This window comes from Micrasema longulum, unplaced genomic scaffold (genome assembly GCF_059751315.1).
Source record: "Micrasema longulum isolate JH-2025_06_02 unplaced genomic scaffold, ASM5975131v1 h1tg001562l, whole genome shotgun sequence".
In the NCBI taxonomy this organism is placed as follows: Eukaryota; Metazoa; Arthropoda; class Insecta; order Trichoptera; family Brachycentridae; genus Micrasema; species Micrasema longulum.
Genome location: NW_028278745.1, coordinates 317483 through 340403, shown reverse-complemented (window position 1 = coordinate 340403; position 22921 = coordinate 317483). Strand labels below are relative to the sequence as shown.

The 22921-nt window shown below is 33.8% G+C and overlaps 1 protein-coding gene across 2 annotated transcripts in view; it reads right to left on the bottom strand.

Moving 5' to 3' along the window:
- Positions 1 to 1025: 1025 nt before the first annotated feature.
- The window catches only part of CkIalpha (Casein kinase Ialpha), a 64695-nt gene continuing 42799 nt past the window's right edge, over positions 1026 to 22921 (bottom strand). The window contains exons 3-9 of one of the 2 annotated variants that reach the window (XM_088236489.1): positions 15904 to 16025; positions 14171 to 14365; positions 13751 to 13850; positions 12959 to 13061; positions 11206 to 11292; positions 9790 to 9949; positions 1026 to 1691 (exon numbers count right to left, since the gene is read on the bottom strand). In XM_088236489.1, coding sequence (XP_088092615.1) covers positions 1660 to 1691; positions 9790 to 9949; positions 11206 to 11292; positions 12959 to 13061; positions 13751 to 13850; positions 14171 to 14365; positions 15904 to 16025 — 799 coding nt within the window. In that variant the 3' untranslated portion in view covers positions 1026 to 1659. The remainder of the gene's footprint in view (positions 1692 to 9789; positions 9950 to 11205; positions 11293 to 12958; positions 13062 to 13750; positions 13851 to 14170; positions 14366 to 15903; positions 16026 to 22921) is intronic. The other variant, XM_088236488.1, reaches the window with a different exon arrangement.

Sequence of the window (22921 nt, the reverse complement as noted above, 5' to 3'; positions counted from 1 at the left end):
CCGAAATTAGCACTTTCGTCTTATGGACCATCGATTTATGGTGGTCAGATACTCTTATGAATAAATCAGCTGATAGTTAATTGCTCCGTTTTCATTGCATTAAATAAACTTACATATTGTACGCCACTCTTGTCATTTTTCTCCATCTCATTTGGGGAATTTGTGTATTTGATTGTTAAAATAAAAAATAAAATAATTTTAAAATGATTTATTCTTTTCTAAAGTTGGACAAAAGAAACATTATAATGAACCCACAATCCCAACGCAACATTCACAAAAACAATATATTTAGTGAGATGAGATTGGTGTTGTCAATATACATTACGTTTTTATTACAATCACTTGATTAAAAGATAAACTTATATAATAATTATTTATAATATATTTATACGGATGCTATCCCGTCCTTAAGGCAGGTTAAACGAAACAAGATTCCTGTGCGTCACTGCATTCTTCGTAGATACATCTCCGGAAGCCGACAGCTAACTCGAGGTTAAAGCCGAGATTAGAATTAAGTATAAATATATCGGAGATAATCACTTCCGTGGGAGTTATAAGGTACAAACTTCCATCATAGCCAAACTTTTGTACTCTCCGGATTAATAAAAATATACCTTTACTTCGATCTACTGAATTGAATACACGTTCAGACAATAAATTAAGTCGTTATTTTTATATTACAAAAACTTAAAATACGTGTTAAGGATATTAAGAGATATTAGTGAATTATGATTATTTGTTCTACCTCTGTAGGACAAGGAAAGAAAGAACTAACTCTCGAATGGCGTTACCTTACACTGCCTTCTACTAGCTCGGGAGGGGGAGGAATCGGGGAAAGTACGACCGAGAATCGGACACGAGAGAACGGGGGAATCTAAAGAGGTCGGGTCCCGACTACAAGTGGCTGTCGTCACGCATATCCAGTCCATACCGCTCTCCATACTCTGTCATTCCGGGCACTACGGCTTGCGACTACCGGGGTACTCCCACTCGGCGGGCACCATTTCCCGTAATGAAAACACAGATTTATAAAAGAGGTGTATTGTTGTTGTATTAACTTTAAATTACAATTGACATGTTCATCTTGTGTGAATTGTAAAGGATTAGAGATCCACGGCCGATCAGACCGTTTTGGTTAAGTATTATTTTAAGTGGAGTATTTCAGGGGGGCAAGTGAATAGCCAATCGTCCACCTTCTTGCGGTCTACCGTCTGGTCTTTGGCTGGAAGAGAACAAAACACTTACTGAGTTTATATTGCACAGGGTACATACAGCTACAGCACACAACACGCACACACATACACTCACAGCCACTTGTTTCAGAGGTTCTCTCGTGTCGGGGGTACAAAATTAGCGAGCTCATACATTGAAATTATTTATTCAACTATTATTCCAGACATGTACATATTACAATGACGCCTCAGTTTCACACGTTCAAACTAAGTCCTATTCATTTCTAACACTTATGCGCGGTGGAAAAGTAAGGAGAAGCGGACTCGCCTAGTCTATGAAAGACGTAACGGTATGTTTGCACTCTGAGGGGAACATAATACGACGGAGCTTATGACGGATAACCCGAGGAGAATCTACAGACGGTGATGTAAGATTATTAGAATAACGTAAGTACAGGGGGCATAGTAAGGAACGCATTTCTTGTGTTTAAGACTCGGCTTTTGGTACTTTGTCCTTACCTGAAATAAGAAAAGCTACATGAAATAAAACAATTCTTTTCAATCGAGAAACAAATTGGAACTTTTATTCAAATTTTTATTATTGTGTAAAACATAAATCATTTTAAAAGCAAATTTGTACAATTTAATGGTTACTTAAAACATTAGTGATGATATTCTAGGAATGGGTATGCATATTGAATAGTGATTTACCAATTCTAATCCTTGTGCTGAGTGTGACCGATATGCTACTATATCGCCAGACTGTCATTTGATGTGATCAACAGTCCATCGGTCACAGACTGACCAGTTAATAAAATCCACAGGAATTTACTCGAGTATAAATTGGAATGCAACTCGTATGATAAGAAAAATGAATAATACTTTGTATGAAAATGGGTTAGGTATTGCGAGGCAACAAAAATAAGGCACACCTCATAGAGTCCGGCCATAGGGACAAAATGAAGTCACGTTTTAAAATATTTAACTGTAATAAATGTAAGCTGAAGGGATAGAATTTATAAATTGAAATAGTAAAAGCTCCCCCTTTGATTAAAAGAAAAAAAACCTAATAAATATTATATTTTTGTAGACGAGTCCAAAAAAAATTTGAACGATTCGCCAAGTATTAAATGAGACCAGACTCAAATAAATGCCACATTCATTATTTCTATCTGGAAAGTTACATTTGCAATAAAGTTGAAGGGAAAACCTTACAACTTTCGTTCATATCGAGGAGTACAAAACTAATAATTGCCGAACCTGCTCTATGTGTATGAAACAAACACACAATTTAAACATTTCTAACCAACAACTGTCATTTTTTTTTAACACGGAGATTATATTTAATATAAATAAATATTTGTCTTATATATTTGATTTACTCGACTGACTCTCCTATTTATGTTTAGGAAATTTAATGCACTATTGAGACATAACGCTATGATAAATTATAGATTGAATTGAGGTGGATTCCATAAAATGGGAATAATTTAAACCAAATAAAACACTACTGCCAGGATTTAAGGAATAAGGATAAAATTGGTATAATTTAAACCAAATAAAACACTACTGTGAGGATTTTATGAATTTAGAACAGGTCACATTTTTTTGTTTTGTTTTGTCTTATGAGAATATTCTCAAACTAATAATAGGTTTACAATTTGTTCAAAGACAAAACACATAAAAATACCCAGTGCTTTAGAATATTGAAATCAAATACGAATTTCAATTTAACAATTGAGGGGGGTTAAAAGCAAAACCGTCACTGTCCAAGATCACTGTTTCATCACAAGACCAACAAAACAAAATTCATTTTAAGTTCAATAAGCACGTTGAACATAAAATAAATAGTCTTTTCGCTACCGGTTTTGTTGGTCTTTCCAAAAACAGTGATCATGGGCGGTGGCAGTTTTGCATTGAATCCTCCTAAATGATGTATCGTTTTTTCATTACAATTATTTAACCGTATTAAAATTTATAATTTTCCAGAGCATATTGAAAATGTCCTTAACGAAGCAAAATAATTGCCGCAAAAAAGGACAATAAACGGTAGACTCGACCTGGCGTATTAAATATAAACTTATTAAACTAATTTTTAATGAAACAGTATTGACGACTCCCATTTTATGTAAAAACGAAATAGAACCTGTTGACAAAACATATTTAACAGGAATAATTTGTATGTTGATATTTAATATGGGATTTTTGTTTTTATTTGTTTGGTTTTACAAATAAGTTTTGGAACTTGTTCTAAACACAGTTTTTGTTTTGACAAGGTGAGGATTGAGCGTTTTTTGTAGGTTCTAGAGTGGTTAGTGGTACATTAAGACTTGGAGGGGGTCAGGGAGGACTTCTTGGATTTGAGTTGGGTGCAGGAGCGGTGAGGGGGGACGGGACACTTCTTGGGGAGGGGGTTGCTTCCCACTACAGAGTCCGACTTGACGGCGGTTGCATTCACTGCGAATACAATGGACCACATTAGAAAGGGAATAGACAAACTAACCAAATCTATTTCTAACAAAAAAGTTGTGTCCGCTAAAACTCTCAACAAATAGAATATAATATCCCAATTATTGTAGACTCAATCATTTACGTCCAACTAAATGTCCAACAGTCTGAGGAAATATTTTTTATAAACATATATTCTTAGAATGTTAAACCTCATAATAAAACAAAAAATTATCTTCCATCTTTTTATATCTGACATTGAGAATTCTATTTGCTACGATCCAGTAATATCCTTCCAATATTATCGTGTTTCATATACATACTTCAAAAAAAATATTTAAAAATACATATTGCACCCCCAGAAGTACATTGTTGTAAGTCTAAATTTGGCTGTTTTGAGTCACGAATGCAGTTTAATGACATTTTATTTTCTCTTAGAAGAACACTAACGTTTATCAATGTTTTTTTTGAGTGAGATATATCAAACATCATTATTCTTTGAAATCAATTGAGTAAAATATCAATCTGCAATAATTATGATGCTACAGCGTTCTCATGTTTTAACAGTCAAATGAGCAAAACCAGAAAAAAATACTTGGCATTATAATGTCAATATACAACTAACAATTTTTTTTCGCACTTACCTGCAACCCCTAACTCCCCAGTTTATCTGACCCAATTACTAAGAAATGTTTTATTATTTAACAATTGCTTCTGTGTATTGTTTAGGACTATATTGGGTGCACATTTAAAGTTATCACATTTTGAAAAGCTACATCAGTCGTTTATAAACTACTTCCAAAGAAACATCGCTATGAAAATATGGAGAGTTCAGGTCAAATGTCTATCACAATAAATTTGAAAATTATTACTCTGTCACAGGAAAATATTTCAAATTATGAAATTTTTCGTAGAATCGGTTTCTCGGAGTGTTCTGTGAGAAAGTATATATTTTTTTAATTCGTGAAACTGGCTCTCTGGAGCGAAAGAAGGGAAGTGGTCGGCAGCGCATGACAACTCCTAGAGAAGATCGGCCGGTTGCCGAGCTTATCAACCAAAATCGTTTTCTCAATGCTGAAGAAATATACGGAGAAATTGCGAATAAACGGGCCAAAAACACACAGGAATTGATTAAAATCATCAACCATGTTTGGGAACATGAAATATGATCGGGTATTATGAATAAATTGTGTTTTTCAATGCCAAAAAGAATTTCTTCAGTGATTAAGAGCAAAGGTAATATTACAAAATATTAAAATACTGTTACACCTGAAAACAGAGTTTTTTTTATTTTTATTGTTTTGAAAATATAAGGCTATTTATCCTTTACACAAATCTATTTTGCAAATGTAATTGTTTGCCAGGGCTAATAAAGACACAGTACCATAAATCAATTATGTCGGGCACGAGAACAATGATAGCGGAATTGGAAAAAACCCTATTTCTTCATTTATCCTAGGCTTTCATTTTTATATTTTACTTTAAAATATTACTTAGTCATCAGATGCAACAAAACATTTATTTTTAAAAATCCAAGCAGATGAAGAACATTTAAAAAAAAAAAAAAAAAGAATTTAACTACGAGTGCGAACTTTTTTTGTCCATGGGTGTACATTAAGTTATGTACGAGCATTAATACATTTAAAAAAGTTTTTTTTGCTCGCCCGCAAAACGGCTGATATAACGGCGACATACCATCGTATTTCTAGGGGTGTGATAAATTTTATAATTATCCAATAATTCAATAATATCCACATTTCTGGTAGACAATGAGGTTCAATAAAATTGGTTTAGAAATTGACTAATTTAATACGTATTCCAGATAATTATTCCAATATTGGAAAATCAGATTGGAATACTAAGCGATTTGTATTCCAAGATAGCATGTGATCTCGAGTGAAACATTTCCAGATTTGATAAAAGGCAATACAATCACACAGTTCATTCGCAATATACAGCCAAAAATATACAAACACACGAGAAATATTCACTCTACCATTCGATACACAAAATATCACACATAGAGACATCAGTTGGGCAATTGTTCCATTAATCTACATCAAATTATATCAAAGGGGGGTTTGTTGTATGGATGGGTACTGCAATATTAAGATAAAAGTTTATAAAGGGAGGTTCGTTGTATAGATAGCTACTGTAATTGAAAGTTAAAAGTTCATAAAAATCTCTTAAATTTAGAAGACAAGTGATGAGATTAATGAAATCGTGAAGGGGAGAAAAATGAATGAAAATGGCATAGTTTAATATAGGAACACAAAACATCAAACAATACATACCTTTTTTATGCGTTAAATTTGGTTGAAATTTGATCTGCGACATCTTATGAAATGAGTTTGGTTAGGTGTCATGACAAAATAAAGGTATGAAAACATAAGTTTAGGCTAAAAACAAGTCAAGCTAAACGGGCTAGAGTTCCCAGTTGTTAAATAACTAAATAAAATACTGTCAAATTAAAAAAAAAAACATGATAGAATCTAAAAACAAAAATCAGATGCTTTAAACACAAAATACGTTATGAATTGTGCTTTTGAACATTGAAATAATAAAAAATATTTTAATTTAAACACAAAATAATATTGAAAATAAACATGATAAAAGAAGTTATCAGTAAGTATGTGGGTTTGCTTTTGAATAATGGTTGAAAATGGTACCTTACCTTGATATACTGGACCTGGAGATATTCATACTCGGACAGAAAAAGCTCGTTATTTGAATTTTAAAAAAAAATGTAATTAAAAGAACAGAGTAGTGAGGCTACCCCAAAGACAATCTTAAACAGGTGCAGCTGCAAGTGCAAAAACAGAATCTTCGCTCCAATCGAAGGAACAAATATTAATTAGTTTTCATGTCAAAACTACAAAATGCAGTAGAGATGTACGAGGACAGAAGGTTCTTCAAATTTCAATAAAAAGTTTTACCATTAGCTCTGTAAAATATAAACAGAATCCCGGACGAGTCTCCCACTCGATGGCAACTTTCTTTGTTTTTACAATTTATTACATATTCAAAGCAATAATTATGATTATATTTTAACTGCAGCTATAATCATATACTAACTATTACTTTTAAACCGTATATTGTAAGAGCGCTCTAGGCGCTAAATAAATAAACTCTCAGGTGAAAAGTCAGCCTAGTAGCGTAGTCATTGGTGCGTTAGATCTAAGTGGTTGGATACTGGAATATTCCACTGTCCCCGGACTGGCACCAATAAAGCATAAGACCGAACAGACGATCGAGAACCACTACGTTTTTGTATCATCGGGTGCAGATAGGAGTGTTTTAATATTACAATATATTGTCGAGAGAACTCGAGTAAGGTCGAAGTTATGTGTACAACTTTAAGAAAATAAAATGAACTTAAAGCGTACCAATGGACAAATTAACGAGCTTTTTCAGAGTAAATGAATCCAGGGTTCTGACTACAATTGGAAGTTAACAGAGTTATCTTAAATTGCCTGTAAAGTAACAAAGTTTCTTTTAAACGAAAATGCAAATATTCCTATAAAAACTTGAAGTATCTTTGTCGGTAACACGCAGTTGAACATATTTTCATACATAAAGTTTTATTTTACTTTATAGCCAATTGGCTTGAAGGTAACTCTGTCAACTTCCCATTGTAATCAGGGCCCAGGGCCTGTGTTACAATAGGAAGTTAGTAGAGTTATTATCTTCAATTGTCTTTAAAGAAACATTAAATTTTATGCGTGGAAATTTCTATACTCATATTGTCGGTTGACAGGTAAAATTCATTAAGCACAGATTTACGGTAGAATGGCTTTGTGTCACTAAGTTCTATATTTTCCAACAATCTCTTGCAAAACTGAGTTAGTGAAATTATACAATCCTAAACAGCTGTTAGGTGATCGCTTAACAAGCGTAGTGATTTTTACACGGAATAGATTGTAATATATAACTTAGTGACATAGTCACTCTACCATGAATCTGTACTTATGCCAGATGCCAGGGTTGTTTGATCATTAGTAATAGTTAAAAATCAAAAGCAATAGTTTCAGTTTTGAAAGCATTCCCATTTTCATACAAAAAAATATAGTTATTATTACTTTTGATTTAATGAGTTTTGTTTGTCAACCGACAATTAACAAATAATTGTTTTTGAAACACGTTTAATTACAGGTTACCGATGAAGATATGACAATTTTATATACAAATACAGTAAAACCGTTATCTATCGTTCCTCGAATAATCGTTTTCCTGGATGTGTTCATACAAACAAAATAATTTCATACAAAAAAATATTGCATTGATCGTTTCCGTATCCACCATTTTACCACATTGTTTGAATTACGTTGCGTAGTTCAGCTGCCGGCAGCCGCTTCTGACTTCAGTTCAGTTCAGTTTTCGTTAGATTTCTGAGCGTAGAAGAATGTGTATGTATTAGTTATCATTTTTTAACATTCCCAACATCAAAGTGCGTACTCTTCGAGAAAGATGAAAAATTATCAAAGAGGTGGAAAAATTCCCACTGAAATATGTGTTGATATAGTAAAGTGTCTAGGAATCGTGGCATCCACATTCTATATAAGTTCTATTTTCATGAAGAAAAACAAAATTCGGGAGCAAATACAAGTGCACAAAATCTTCAAAAAACTAGAAAAACCAGTACAGAATCTAAGTTTAGCGAGCTGGAGAAAATTATTTCCCCCTGGTACCAATGATTTCGTGCCATTCCGATTGACGGGAGCATTGTTCGAGAGAAATCCAAACAAATTAGAGAAATACTTGGCATCAAATGGGTGGATAAGTCGTTTTAAAGATCACCACGGTCTCATGTACAAGCTTGTAGGAGTGTTTACGAAGGCACACTGAAGTTAAAGGGCGAGTCCTGCCACGGTGGTAAGGGTCGAAAGAAAGGATGTCTGTTTTGTTCCGCATCAACAGTGATGGAACTGACATGCGCGAGCCACACGTTATTGGGAAATCATTAAAGCCTGGGTTTTTTCAGAATATGAAAACTTTACCCATAAAATATTACGCAAACAAAAAGCCATGGATGACTACGAGGACTTTTAAAATTGAAAAAAGAACCTTGATGCAGAAATGCGCTTAAAAGAATGAAACACTTTATTGTGCATATGCAACTGTGCAGTTCACCTGACTGACACACATTTTTGAAAAATGTGAAAATTAAAAATTTTATCTTGCAAATTCTACAAGCGTTTTGCAATCATTAGATATGGGTATAGTCAAGTGTTTAAAAGGATTTTACAGGAAAAAAATTGTACTGAAGGATTAATGGATTCGAGCACTACAGCAGATAAAATGACTGAAGACTGATATTCTACAGGGGTTGCATTTCACATCAACTGCTTGGCGTCAGGCGAAACAGACAACAGTTGTAAACTGTTTCAACAAGTGCGGTTACAACTGTGTCGGAACCTTCCTAATGTAAAATTAGAAAAAGTTGAGGGTTCTGAAGATGATTGGCTTGGACTAGATACACATACAAATTTCAACAATTTTGTTATATTCGACGACAATATCCCGATAGAAACTATAGAAAACTGGTGAGACGCAAGGTTGAAGGAGACAGCAGAAGAGGTCGATATTGATGAAGAGAAGTCGCTTCATGTATCTTCATTTTAAGAACTATGCACAATCTTCGAAAGATTGAAAACATTCTACTACGCATATTCAATAACTGATGCCGAAAAAAATATCATTTGCAAAGCCGAAAATATACTGTTAACTTACGAAAATAAAGCAGCAAAAAAACAAATGTCGATGACAGATTATTTCCAATGCAATAAACTATAATATTTTAATTTTTTTTCGGTTCTGCTTTATAATTTTATTTAAATACATTTATTGACCTCTGAAACTTGTTTCCTTTTTAGAATTTTAACCTACCAATAGTAATTAATGCGGATTGGGAGGGTGGTATTTTTACTCGAACCTATTTCCTTGTATTTTGACCTCTTATTCCCACAATCATTGTTTTCCCGCATTAGTTCCTGTTCTTTTAAAAATGATAAATAGGTTTCGCTGTATACACATTTTCGTATTGAAAATTAGATTTTACTTTACAAACAATTGAAGGTAACTCTGTTAATTTCCCATTGTAAACCCGAGATTCGATATGGTACTGGTGATTCGAGACCGGGACACTAGTCGGAGTGCGGGAGGGACTCACCGTAGCTAGACCTGGTCATGGGGGCCGGGGGCACAAGAGCGGAGGGCATGGCCAGGGGGAGGGTGGAGGGGCCGGACTCCCCGGCGTTCTGGCGGAGGATGGTCCAGTCGAAGGTGTAGTCGTACTGGTGGTTCAGCGTGCGAAATAGGATGCGGAACAACTGTGAAAAAGATAATACAAATATTATGTAGAAAACATATCTACGGTACAAAGGCTGCGACTGATGCACCATGATGTCAGTCCAAAAGTTTGGGTGCATTTTTTTTGAAATTTTCAAACAGTGTAAATAAAACACATTTATTTATTTTAATCAATGACATATTTTCCTAAATTACCTATGATTTCTCGGCATCTTATAGGTATCTTTTTAATTCCATTAGCGTAGAAGGACTCTGGTTTTGATGCAGGGAACGATATAAGTGAAAATCACTTGGAGCAGTGTCCGGGGAGTAAGTAGGATGCGGCAAAAGCCCCCAATAAAATTCAGCAATGTTTTGTAGCGTTTTGCTCTTTTTGTGTGTGGGCTAGCATTATCAAGATGAAATAACACTTTCTCAATATTCACCAAACGCAGGTGTTTTTAAATGCATTTTGAGTTTAAACGACAAAGTTATTCGCTGTAAACATCCGCATTAATGATTTGATTTGGTTTTAACAGTTCATAATAAAAACACTATACATATCCCACCAAACGCTTAAAAGTACCTTTTTAGGACGCAAAGATACCTTTGCTGATGGAGTGGGCTGCTTATCTTTATCTATGCACTGTCTTTTTTTCGTGACACTGTGATACACAATCAAATTTTTTAAACCATTTCTGGGCAGCCCTCATACTGATATGTTCACCATGCACACCGTTAATTTTTATTGCTGCAGATCTGGCGAATTCACCAAATGAAAATATAAAACTTCTGTGGGTACTTATTTTCATCCAATATTCACGAAAGTTGGCATAACATAACACACGTCTTATCGACAGCGTTTTGGAATTGATTCAAAATCATTTTTAAAAATCTTTAGTTGATTCTCCTACAAATTCACATCAGTCATTTAGCCTTTTGATATTGTCAGTGTAAATTCTAAATGCTTCATTGTTCAAGAGAGAGATGAGAAACTTAAAAATTGTACTTTTTGTTTATGACGTAGAATACATCTTAAATCTATCAAGAAAATCAAGCGTTATGTTTTTACACCCAGCTAAGAAATTGAAATATTATCTAAATGACAAAAGACTCGCGCTTCTATGAGGTACCATTCGATAGATACAAAGATAATAAATAGCACAGTACGAGGGTACTATTGCTTTATTTGGTGATATATCAATATTTTCGTCGGTAAATTTTTTATGTTTGTAAATAATTAAAGCGTTTTATACAAATTTTTAAACAAATAAATTTAAATATTATTAGTACTTACTTGTCTTAGATACATGTAGTCTGGCGCTTCCTCAAAGGATAGACCTCTGGTATAATTTAAATACATTGCAAATTCAGCGGGAACTCCCTGTAAAAAGGCAAAGAGAATATGTTGTGTGACAAAAATTGAACAGTTTCTCATAATGGTTATTTACTCATAGGTATCTTGAGGTCCATAGGGTGTTGGTATTTCAATTGCGGCACATTGGATATCATTTGAATTATGGATGAAGGCAAGATTAGCCAGTACAGGAACTATGATATATTAAAGTAAATATAAACCGTCAACTCGCAAGGATTTGAATCCGGTACATCAGATATGGTAGACAAACATACTAACACGAGGGCGGATTGATAATGAAGCTACCTAGCGCTAGATGGCAGCGCAAACACAAAAATATTTATTTTTTCCAAATTGCGTTCCGTCAAACGGCAGCCGTTAAAATGTCACCCAAATTCATCGATCAGTTTATTTGTTGTAGTTGTTTGAAGTAAACAACTTTTATGTTTCTTGAAAAATTTTAAAAAGCGAATTTCGCGCAGTGATTCAACACTATTATTTGAAAGGGAAAACGGCAAAAGAGACAAAAGAAAAGCTCGATAAACATTACAGTGAGTCTGCTCCGTCAGATTACATGGTAAAATATTGGATTGCTGAATTTAAACGCGGCCGAACAAGCACTGCAACAATACCATCAACAGGAAGGCCAAAAGAGGTGGTTACTGGAGAAAATATCAAGAAAATCCTCAATATAGTTATGTATGATCGCCGAGTGAAGTTGCGTGAGATTGTTGAAATGGCAAACATCTCATATGAACGTGTGTTCAACATTTTGCATGAACATTTGCATATGAAAAAGCTATCGACAAGATGGGTGCCGCGTTTGCTCAGTGTCGAACAAAAACGAGTTCGAGAGACCACTACACTGCAGTGTTTGGACATGATAAAGCGTAATCCTGTTGATTTTTGGTGTTGATAATAACTGTACACCTGAAACCAAAATTCAATCGAAACAATGGGTGGAAGCTGGTGGAAGTGCTCCGAAGAAGGCAAAAGCAGTGAAATCGGCTGCAAGGTTATGGCCACTGTATTTTGGGATGCACTCGGAATATTGCTCATCGATTATCTTGAAAAAGGATCCACAATCACAGGAAAGTATAATCGTGCATTATTGGATCAATTGAATGATGCAACCAAGGAAAAATGACCAATTGTGTAAAGTGGCCAATGACAGGTCATAAGCCCTGTAGATGCCTAGACTTCTATATTACCTTCTCTAAAATGTTCTTCATCTCTGTTGTAATATGTTCTGAATTATTAGTAATCACTTAGAGAAAGTAGATTTTTGAGGCTATTGTTGAACATTTGACGTTTGGATTTGCATCCGTCTGCCTCCGAGGTACAGAACTTATTCAAGAGAACAAGATTTCTGGAGGCATTAATCTTCGCATCAGCATCTATGCCGTAAGATTTTTCTAGTGCTGTGGGTGTTATCTGTAAATTAAGGAATACTGTTTTTGTGGTCAACACTATTTTCAGATAGTGATTATTACAGTTTTTTGGGTGAAAACGGCCTGGGTGTTTTAAACAGAAGATAGAATCGACCTTACTGTACCCAAAGACACCATCTAATTTTTTCAAAATTGTGGACTCGCTGCTTTCTGCATAACTACGTTCAATTTGTTTGGCTTGCTGAGCAAGGTTCCACCCTAATGCCCAATCATGATATGGGATCAACTGACTAATGACTTACCCTGCACAACACTTCTACTGGAGTGGACATCTTTTTTTCACTGATCCTTTCATACTTCTGTCGTTTAGTTGCTGCTCGAAGACCTTGCCACGGTAATGTTCCCCTGAAAAAAAAAACATTTTAAATTACGGCCTAAATTTAGTAACCATATTTTGTTGTTGGTCTAACGCAGGGTTGTCCAAATCACGGCCCGCGGCTTATATTTGTGTGGCAAATACAAAAATTTCCCTTCTACAAAATTTATTTCGCAGAATATAATTTTATTTTTATGGCATCCTTCAATAACATCTTGGCTTAAAAACGGTGTCGATTATGGGCAGTACCCATCTTTGTGAAAGTGCGTATTCAACTATGAATGTCATAAAATCTAAATATAAGTTTTCACTGTCAAATAAATCACTTACACACGCACTGCATCTGGCAACAACAAATATTAATGTTGATATTGACAGAATTGTAAAAGATAAATTAATGAAGAAGTAATAAATAAAACATATTATAACAAAGACATCAGTAACTAATAAAATGAATTATATTATGACATTCCTTTTTTAAAAATGTTTTTTCTCTTTGTTGCAAAAAATTTAAATATGAATAACTCTCAATGAATAGTGTTTAAATACTACGTTATAATTTTTAAAATATGTTTTCTTACTATATTGGATTGTATTGATTGATATTATGCATTGTTACAAAAAATTATTATTTTGTGTACCATCTCAAATTGAGTTTTTTAAAATCCGGAAGTATTTTATAATGTTACATATTTTATTAATAAAAAACAACAATTACCTATTGAAGTACATGAGTACATAACCGAGTGACTCCATATCGTCTCTTCTTGACTGTTCGATACCGAGATGTGCGTTGATTGAAGCGTATCGTGCCGTTCCTGTAACAAAACAAATCAAAATAAACAACCATAAGATACAAGTTCAGTCATTTTTATTTATTTATACTTTTACATTGTTTGTATTCTTTTTTTTTATACAGAATAATGTTCCCTGGCCCACAACAGTTTGTTTCTCTGCTAAATATCTCTGTACAATACTTTATTCTTTTTTACTAATGTATATATAATTAACATACTAATATAACTAGGAGCATAAAATAAATAATGCAAATGAATGCCTCGATACAGGTTTATATATAAAAAAAACTAGATAGATAGACTACGAAAACTAGACTAGATATGCAAAAGGGGGAGGTTACCTGTGAGACTTTTGTCCTCTCTGTAGGAGATGTGGAAGCGAGTGCGCGAGTCGCGGAACTTCTTGGCGAGTCCAAAGTCGATGAGGTAGAGCTTATTGCAGTGCCGCCCGATGCCCATCAGGAAGTTGTCTGGCTTTATGTCTCGATGGATAAAGTTTTTGCAGTGGAGATACTCTATGCGTCCTATCATCTGATCTGTAAGACAAAAAAAACTTAATGTATCTATTTCAAAGAAGCCGTAAAGGAAAATAACGCTACTTCATATCCTTATCATTTAATTGAATTACAGCGGGTGAAATTTAATTCTTATACTTTTTTTAACCTTTCGAGAAATTAAAGACAAATTATATTTGTGAAAAATGAGACGCGGCACGACGCCGCAGCGTTTTTCAGTCCTTGGGAGAGAGCTAGTTTGAGAGCGGTTTATTTCAATTTGCGCATGCCTAAATAACTAACTATACTTATTGTTTATTGTATTTTAAAAAATACACCATTAAGGAAACGATCTATCGACGGCCCCTGCATATACATTTGAATCTGCATTTTGCGAGTTTTAGAGGAGAGCAAAAACAAAACTTCACTTTTTTTTTTAAAGAAGCTATCAGATACTGTAGAATTGCCGAACCTGTGTCTATTGAAATACGCTAGATATCAAGCTTTGTATTTGCTCTCCTGTAAACCTTGCAAAACGCAGATTCGATAGTATATGTAGGGACAGTCGATAATTCAACATGTCAGATCTTAATTCGATTGCAATGGAAATTTTAAATTGAAGCCACGGGCTAAAAGGTGGACACCAGCTTCTGGGAATGAAATAAAAGCATTAATTGCCATTCATTTTTCCTACTGAAAAATAAATTTCCACCCCATTCCGGGGAAACATAATTGTGAAGCCACATAATTATCTATTTATATACAGTAGTTCATCCTCGTTGGTTAAGTAACATTGCAGAAATTGTTGAGGAGATGTATTTTATCTACAAATTTTCTTTAAAACAAAAAGGAAATATAAATAATTTGACTTAGATTTTTTTTTTAAGTACATTTTGTTGAAAACATTATAAATTAAACATATTTAACAGAATCAGGTTGTAGTCCCGTGGCTAGTGTTGCGGATTCACAGATCAGAGGTCCGAGGTTCAAACCTCACTCAACCCCAACTTGATTTCCTAAATAGTGAGTTATTTATAACTAGTTGAAAATGGCTACAAAAATTGAAATATTTGGGTAAATTAGTAATATTTCTTTTACACTAAAAAAAAAAAAAAAAACAATACTGCAGATAAAACTGAGTCCTTTTTTGGGTTTTTCTATAATCCTAGGTCCTATAAGAAACAATTGATTTAAAAAAGTAAAATGGTAAATATCTGTAGTGTGCAAAAAAAACACTTCTCTAGTGCCATAATCCTGGGAGAAAATACAGGAATACATTTGTATGAAGAAAAGCCAGACTGTCGCCTTTCCCTTAATGTGTAATGAATGGCTATGCAACATAAATTATTTTGCTAGGATCACATTTAAAGAAATATTCAGGAATGATTTTTGAAGGGATGCAATAATTATTATTAAAAAATAATAATTAAAAAACTATTTATATTTAGGCATCGAATTATGTCAATGAATTTTGGTTTACTGTCTTAGAATGACAATGTAAAATCAATTTATTCGACAGAATAAAACATTGGCAGATGTTAGGAGTAACGGCAAATATATAACCAGTAGATGGTACTTACCAACTAACATGAGAACTGTTTTTATAGTAAACCGTCTAGAACAAAAGTTGAACAAGTCTTCTAAGCTGGGTCCGAGGAGATCCATAACGAGCACATTGTGGTCCCTCTCTTGTCCAAACCATCTGGAATAAAAAGAGACTCGCTATTAGACACCACAATTAAGAAATATTTGTGAAATTCGCAAAGTGGTACTTAAAATAAATAAATATAACAGTAGCCCCCTCCCGCAAATAACAATGATCACAGTTTGAAACACAGAATGTTAAAAATACGAAAATGATTATTTAGGTGAAATTATAAACATCTAAATAACTTCTATTCAATTCTAAAAATGCTATCACTAAATAGATTGAATTCAAAATTATTCATCATTGTACAAAGGTACACATTCTATTTTACAGATAATGAAATGCGATATTTGAATTACAGCTAGCCAATTTGAAGACCACTTGAATCAAGTTTATAATTTTGAACAAGTAAAAAAACATCTAATATTTATCTTTGCTATTCAAGAGATTGTAAATTAAAGTAACTGCACAGAAGATCACAGTGACCAAAACATTGATCATGCCATATATTATATGAAGAAGGAATTTTAAGAGACATTTTTTGCATATATTTATTTTAATTTTATTATTTATTGGGGATATCAACAGTAATACATGTAACAAAAATATAACAAATAAAATATACAGAGAATAAAACCAATGACAGATATCCACAGAAATACATTAAATACACGTACAATACATACTACTGTGTTGGTGTGAGTGTAAGTGAGTGAGAGGGTGGGTGAGTGGGTGTTATATTGGAATGAGGGTGGACATGTGTGTAAATATTGCAGAAGTGTCAAGTGTCAAAAATATAAATATATATAAAATATTAAGAATTAGAGATAAAATAAAATAAAATAAAATAAGACTTTATTATTAATAAATAAAATAAGACTTTATTATTAGTTAACACATTGTCGTCGGGACACGGCATTTGCCGTTTTTCGCGGACTGTCGGTCAACCGCGGGACACGGCAAATGCCGTTTTTGTCGACTGTCGGTTGTTGGCGGGAAACGGCATTAAACGGGTTTGTTATCAGCGTGAAATAAAACGCCTTGAAGGGTGATTTGCTACCTGGGGTGCTAGGCGACAGTCTGTCGACGTTATTTGAGATGCCTTGTCCGGATTGGCTAGTGTGCCACTTGTAAAGGCGTCGCCAGAAATCTAGAGTTTTATGCGATCTCAATCTCCAGTTTAGTTTGAGTCATTTCACGTATTGGACTATTTTTCATACCGCTCGCACTGTTTTGTTTACTGTTTGGTATTTTCTTATTTGAATATATTAGCATTGTATAGGACGTTACCCCTACAAAAATGTCTTTACAAGCCAATGATAGTGACGATGAAGTGTATGCCGACAATTTATCTAATTGTTCATGGAATGATGACATTGAAGAGTTGTCAGACAAAGAACCGAGTGATGATGAACAAATACCAAGACCTAGAACGTTTCACCGTCGCACTATTGAAAGTGATTCTGATTCGGAGACGAGCTCAGATGAGGATGTGGTCATCGTTTGATAATCCTCCAGTTCTGGAATCGTTTTTAGGCCGCCGCGGTTTGAATTCAAATGTCCATTGTCCTCAAACTGTAAGTGATGCGATAGAGTTATTTATCGGTGATGATTTGTTTGAATATTTTATAAACGAATCTAATAGATATTACCACCAAAACTCACATAATTACAAATTATATAAAAAATCGGGAAAGTGGAAAAATATTACTTTGAAAGAAATGAAAAAGTTTTTGGGGCTGATTATTTTGATGGGACAAGTTCGAAAGGATATAAGGGACGAGTACTGGTCTACTGAACCAACAACCGAAACTCCTTATTTTGCTAAAACGATGTCCAGAGACCGGTTTCGGCAGATATGGAAAGCGTGGCATTTTTCTAACAATGAAGAAATCATAGATAGTTCCGACCGATTATGCAAAGTAAAACCAATTATTGACCACTTTTTACCTAAATTTATTTATTTTTGATGATCAAATGTCAAATATGATTTCTTTGAAAATTTCGATCGAAAATATTATTTGGTTTAGAAATTATGTCAATTTTAAGAAAGCGATATATTTTTGCGCTAATCGCGAAAAACACCCGCTATAGGCTAGAGTCTATTGTTCGAAGCGCCCGACTACAATGTGTTAATAAAACAATAAAAGTTCATAAAGTACAGATAAATGAAGAAATAAATTAAAATTAATTTTGGATGTAACCTACTTTGAAGGTCGAAAAAAAAAGAAAAATGGCGACCGGCAGATGTAACTGATTTTGCAATGGAAATTGATTTTTAAACCAAATTAGTTTTAAAAGGAGACGGATTCGAAAGTCAATGAGTAAACACAAGGTAGAAGAACTATAATAGTTTAAAACTGCATTAGTAAAAAAAAAATCGGAGTTAACTGATTTTGCAACTAGTACCCTCAAATAGACAAATATAAAATAGATAATATTTTGTATTTTTTACTGCAAAAAGTTAGTTAAATTAATCTAAGTGTAGTGTTGAATGATTGTATGAATTGTATTGAATGATTCTACATAAATCTTTAATTCTAAATAATAATTTTAGCATGTCCAAATGTTTAAAGACAATGATGGATTTTACTCCCTAGGGGGTTATTAAGATTTAAATTGATTACAACAGAGAGGGAAAACATTTTTGAGAAGGGAACATGGAAGTCTAAGCATTTGCAGGGTTTATGACCTGACCAGCCAATTACAGGTAAATAGGCCCTGTAAATGCCTAGACTTCCAAGTCTCTTCTGAAAAAAGTTTGTCCTCTCTGTTGTAATAAATTTAAATCGGGTCCAATCATGTTAATAATAGTTGGAATAAGCAATGAATGCCAAAATTAATTACGTCGCGAAATAATGGGAATCCGGAAAATGTTTTGAATCCGCGTGTGACGCAGCCCGCGGTGCGATAAATATTGTTATTGCTTCGCCTCAATTTTAAAACAACGTAAGTCAAACATGATAACTTAACAGGTAACAAAAAATCTTCATATATCGGTAATTTTGTATGAAACTTTAGAGGTTTTTAGATAAACATGATTTTAAAGTGTTTTATTCAAAAACAATGTAAACGACTGTACTACTGACCACCAACTGACTTAAGCTGTATTCCAAGCAATACAGGATGTTCTTTAAACCCTGTTACATCCGAAACCACGATGATCAGTATGGGCAAGAAGACATATTGGCACATATAAATATTTTTTTAGAACGAATTAAATTTACAAAAATAAAATATTTAAAAAAAACAAATGGTTGCTTATTTCTGCAGGGTGAAACGAGGAGGGGGGGAGTGGGAGTATAATATACCGTCAACCGCGCGGCGGCGCCCCCCTCGCTTCTCCCCTGAAGAAGTACGCAACCATTTGTTTTTTTAATATTTACTTTAAAAATAAAACATTAATATGCTCATATGTCTGTCTTCTTGCCCATACTGATCATCGTGGTTTCGGATGTGACAGGGTTTAAAGAACACCCTGTATGCATCTTATTGATAAACGTTACTAAAAAAAAATGTGTTTTATTTGATTTCTGACAACAATTTCTTCGTTCAAATGACAGAGATAGATGCTATTTTATACGATGAAAAATATTAGCGACCGACCGAAGTTTCTGTATCGGTCAGTTTCGGCAAATAAAATGAGTTTCGGCCAAAAATATTAAACTTCGGCTGGAGTCGGGATGTGCCGGATTATATTCGGCTGTACTGTCACATCCGAAACCACGATGATCAGTATGGGCAAAAATAAAATAATAAAAAACATATTTAGAACAAAGAAAATTAAAAAAAAAAAAAAAAAAATTAAACAAAACAAATGGTTGCTTACTTCTGCGGAGAAGCGAGGGGAGCGCAGCCGCGCGTTTTTGGTATCAGACTTCCCCTCCCCCCTCCTTGTTTCTCCCTTGCAGAAGTCAGAAACCATTTGCTTTTTCTGATATTATATATCTTTTTAATTTATGCGTTCTAAAAATTTATTTTCATGTGCCAATATGTTATCTTGCTCATACTGATCATAGTGGTTTCGGCTGTGACAGGGTTTAATGAACACCCTGTATGTATAACAAAACAAGGAACCAAACAGCGCTTAAAGTAAACAAATTAAAACAATGCCTTTTATTTCATTGTGTATTTTATTTAATACTTATTTTGATGAACTCGTGAGGTTTAACAATAAAAACGCCTAATTTTGGGCGTTTTGACGTGACTTAACTTATTTCAATAAGATTTGGTTTCGGCTGAAAATCTTGTTTCGGCCAGTCATAAGTAATATTCAATCCAGTCTCACATACGGATAAAAATTACTTGCGTTGTATTCAAATCAAGGCGACGATTGTTTACGCGATCATTCGATATTCGATCGTCCGGCGCGCGGAGTTTCACGAGGCGCGGAAATGGATCTAGGAGACATATAACAAATAATAACAAAATAACGTGACATTGCGTGCACAAATATATTTTCAATTCCGTCTGGAGACGGTAAATTCAATTATTATCAAACGCTCAAAACACGTGATCTGAGAAAACAAAGGCCCGATTCGTGACGCACGACGCAATAACGTCCAGTTTCCTAAGATTTAATTAAAATAATTTATTATATTTACTGCTCTACGTAGTCATGTATTTTAATTTGATATTTTAATTACGTTTGCTGCTCGATTGAAATTTCGGTGAAATGCGATCGATTTACAACACGCTGCGTCGCGTCGCGTCGCCGAAGCAGGGATCCACTAATGAAAGTATACCCACAAACCTGAAATCAATTAATATTTTAAGTTACCAGCGTATTTTGTCATGTAATATTTTGTAGTAACGTGTATAGGATTTAATCAATATCAGTAGCAAGAAAGCGTAGCTTGAACGTTATTTTATTTTACTACTAGCGGACCCGACAGACGTTGTCCTGCCCGAACGTTGGCTTGCCTGCTATCATCTTAGAAAAATACTTTTCATCTAGGTACTTGTTTGTGATTAAGTTCTAAAACTAAAAATTTTGAGATAAAAAAAAAGGATTTAAGTAGGTACTTGAGATTTAAGTAGGTGGTTGAAATTCAAAACATTAAATATATGATTTTTCAAATATGGCATTCTTTTTGCAAACGTAAAAATCCGGTCGTCTCACCAACAAAGTGGTGTACTTAAGTAGGAATACAATTTTAAAAAGTGTATTGAATTTAATATTATTTTAGTGTTACCAAAAATCAAATGAAAAGAAAAAATGGGTAGAAATTATAAGGAATTTAAGGAAAGAATCTGAGATCCACAAAAAACAAATGCTGTTTGTAAACGTTCACAAACAAACTTTTTTATATGCAAAAAAACAACACTTTCCATTTTTTGCAAATGCATTCTTCTCGAATGCAACCCTGGTAGATCGATGAATATAACATTTATGCTAACTTTTTTTTTACATATTCGATTGAAAATTTTAATACCTACGAACACGCACAGCGCAAAGATCTATATTTCTCTGAAAACCGCACGTAAATAGGTTAAGCCGTTTAGGAGGAGTACGGTGACATCACTCGTACAGAGGAATTATATATTTAAATACAATGTCGTCGGTATGCTTATAAAATCCTCTAAATGACAACATTTGAGAAAACAGGTTAAAAACCGAGTTATGTCATTTTATTATGCACGAATGTCGAAATCCGCGTGTTGATTCTAGTTATATTATATTGATACGGACGAAGAAAAACAGTTATTAGGACATTAAATAGTAGATGATTAATAATTACACATAATGAAATAACAATCGCATTAAACAGAAGCTAGGAAAGTCATTTGCATACTTTTACGATTGCAACATTAATTACGATACTAGTCTCATTGATTAAAATTTCTTACAATTAAGTTATACAACACTTACCTAATTGTTGTATTAAGAAGAAAAAATACTAGACCAAAAAAATATCCTGAAATCACATTTAAAGTGTTTATTAATTAAAGAAATAAAAAATACCCCCGATTGAATAAAATAGTAAAAAAGCGAAATGCAGGAAACGCGATAAGTAATAAGTAGTTATGGCACTATCGCGCATTTGAGGTCAGCGTCAGTCCCTTCCAGACGAGTTCACTTGATGTCAATAATATTTATTGCTAGGATTGTGACGTTTTGCAGTAAATTCATTCCACATTAACACAAACATACATTTAATTTTTTTAAATATATATCTTAACCTTTCTCTTACAGTGGCAAAAATATCCTCGCGATCCGGTCCTGCGTAATATACACATGCAAAAATGAGAGATTTAAAATCGGAAAAAAAAATGCTTCAATCATTTACAGTTGAAGTCAAAGGTGATAATATTTACAATTTAATTGCTAAAATAATGAGAAAAAAAAACATTAACTAACGCTCGCAGTGCGAGCGAGAGGAACACCCCTAACGAAGTCCCGAGAGCTACTGGCGCACTGGCAATAGTACTGGCTACTCGGCTACTGGCCTGGGTGACGCATGAAATGACATATCTCGCTCGCGAATATACCTGTAGTATCGAGAGCGCGACGTAAAGGGTGAGTGAAACATTACATTTTAGTATTATGGAACGGCGAGGTACAAGAATTTTGATATTTATACAACGATATGTTAATACTGCCCTTCCAAGCAAGAAGGCAATATCTATAAAAAAAAAGTTTTTTAATGCAATCTGATAATTGTAATACTTCTAAACAACTTACATTAATAAATACATCTAAAGTGTAAAAAAACGGTTTCAATAAATAAACGGCAAAAAAAATAATCGAATACACAAAACCCCAATTTCCTCAAAATTTTAACAGTGTTACTGCTTGGAATGGCAGACTACATATTGTCGTAATTGGGCATATTGTGCCAGTGCATGTATTTACTTATTTAGAAGTAATCTATATAACACTAGAGCATTTTAACATTAAGAGGCGTACACCATAATATTTTAATGTCAAATGAACGAGTTTGGCAAAT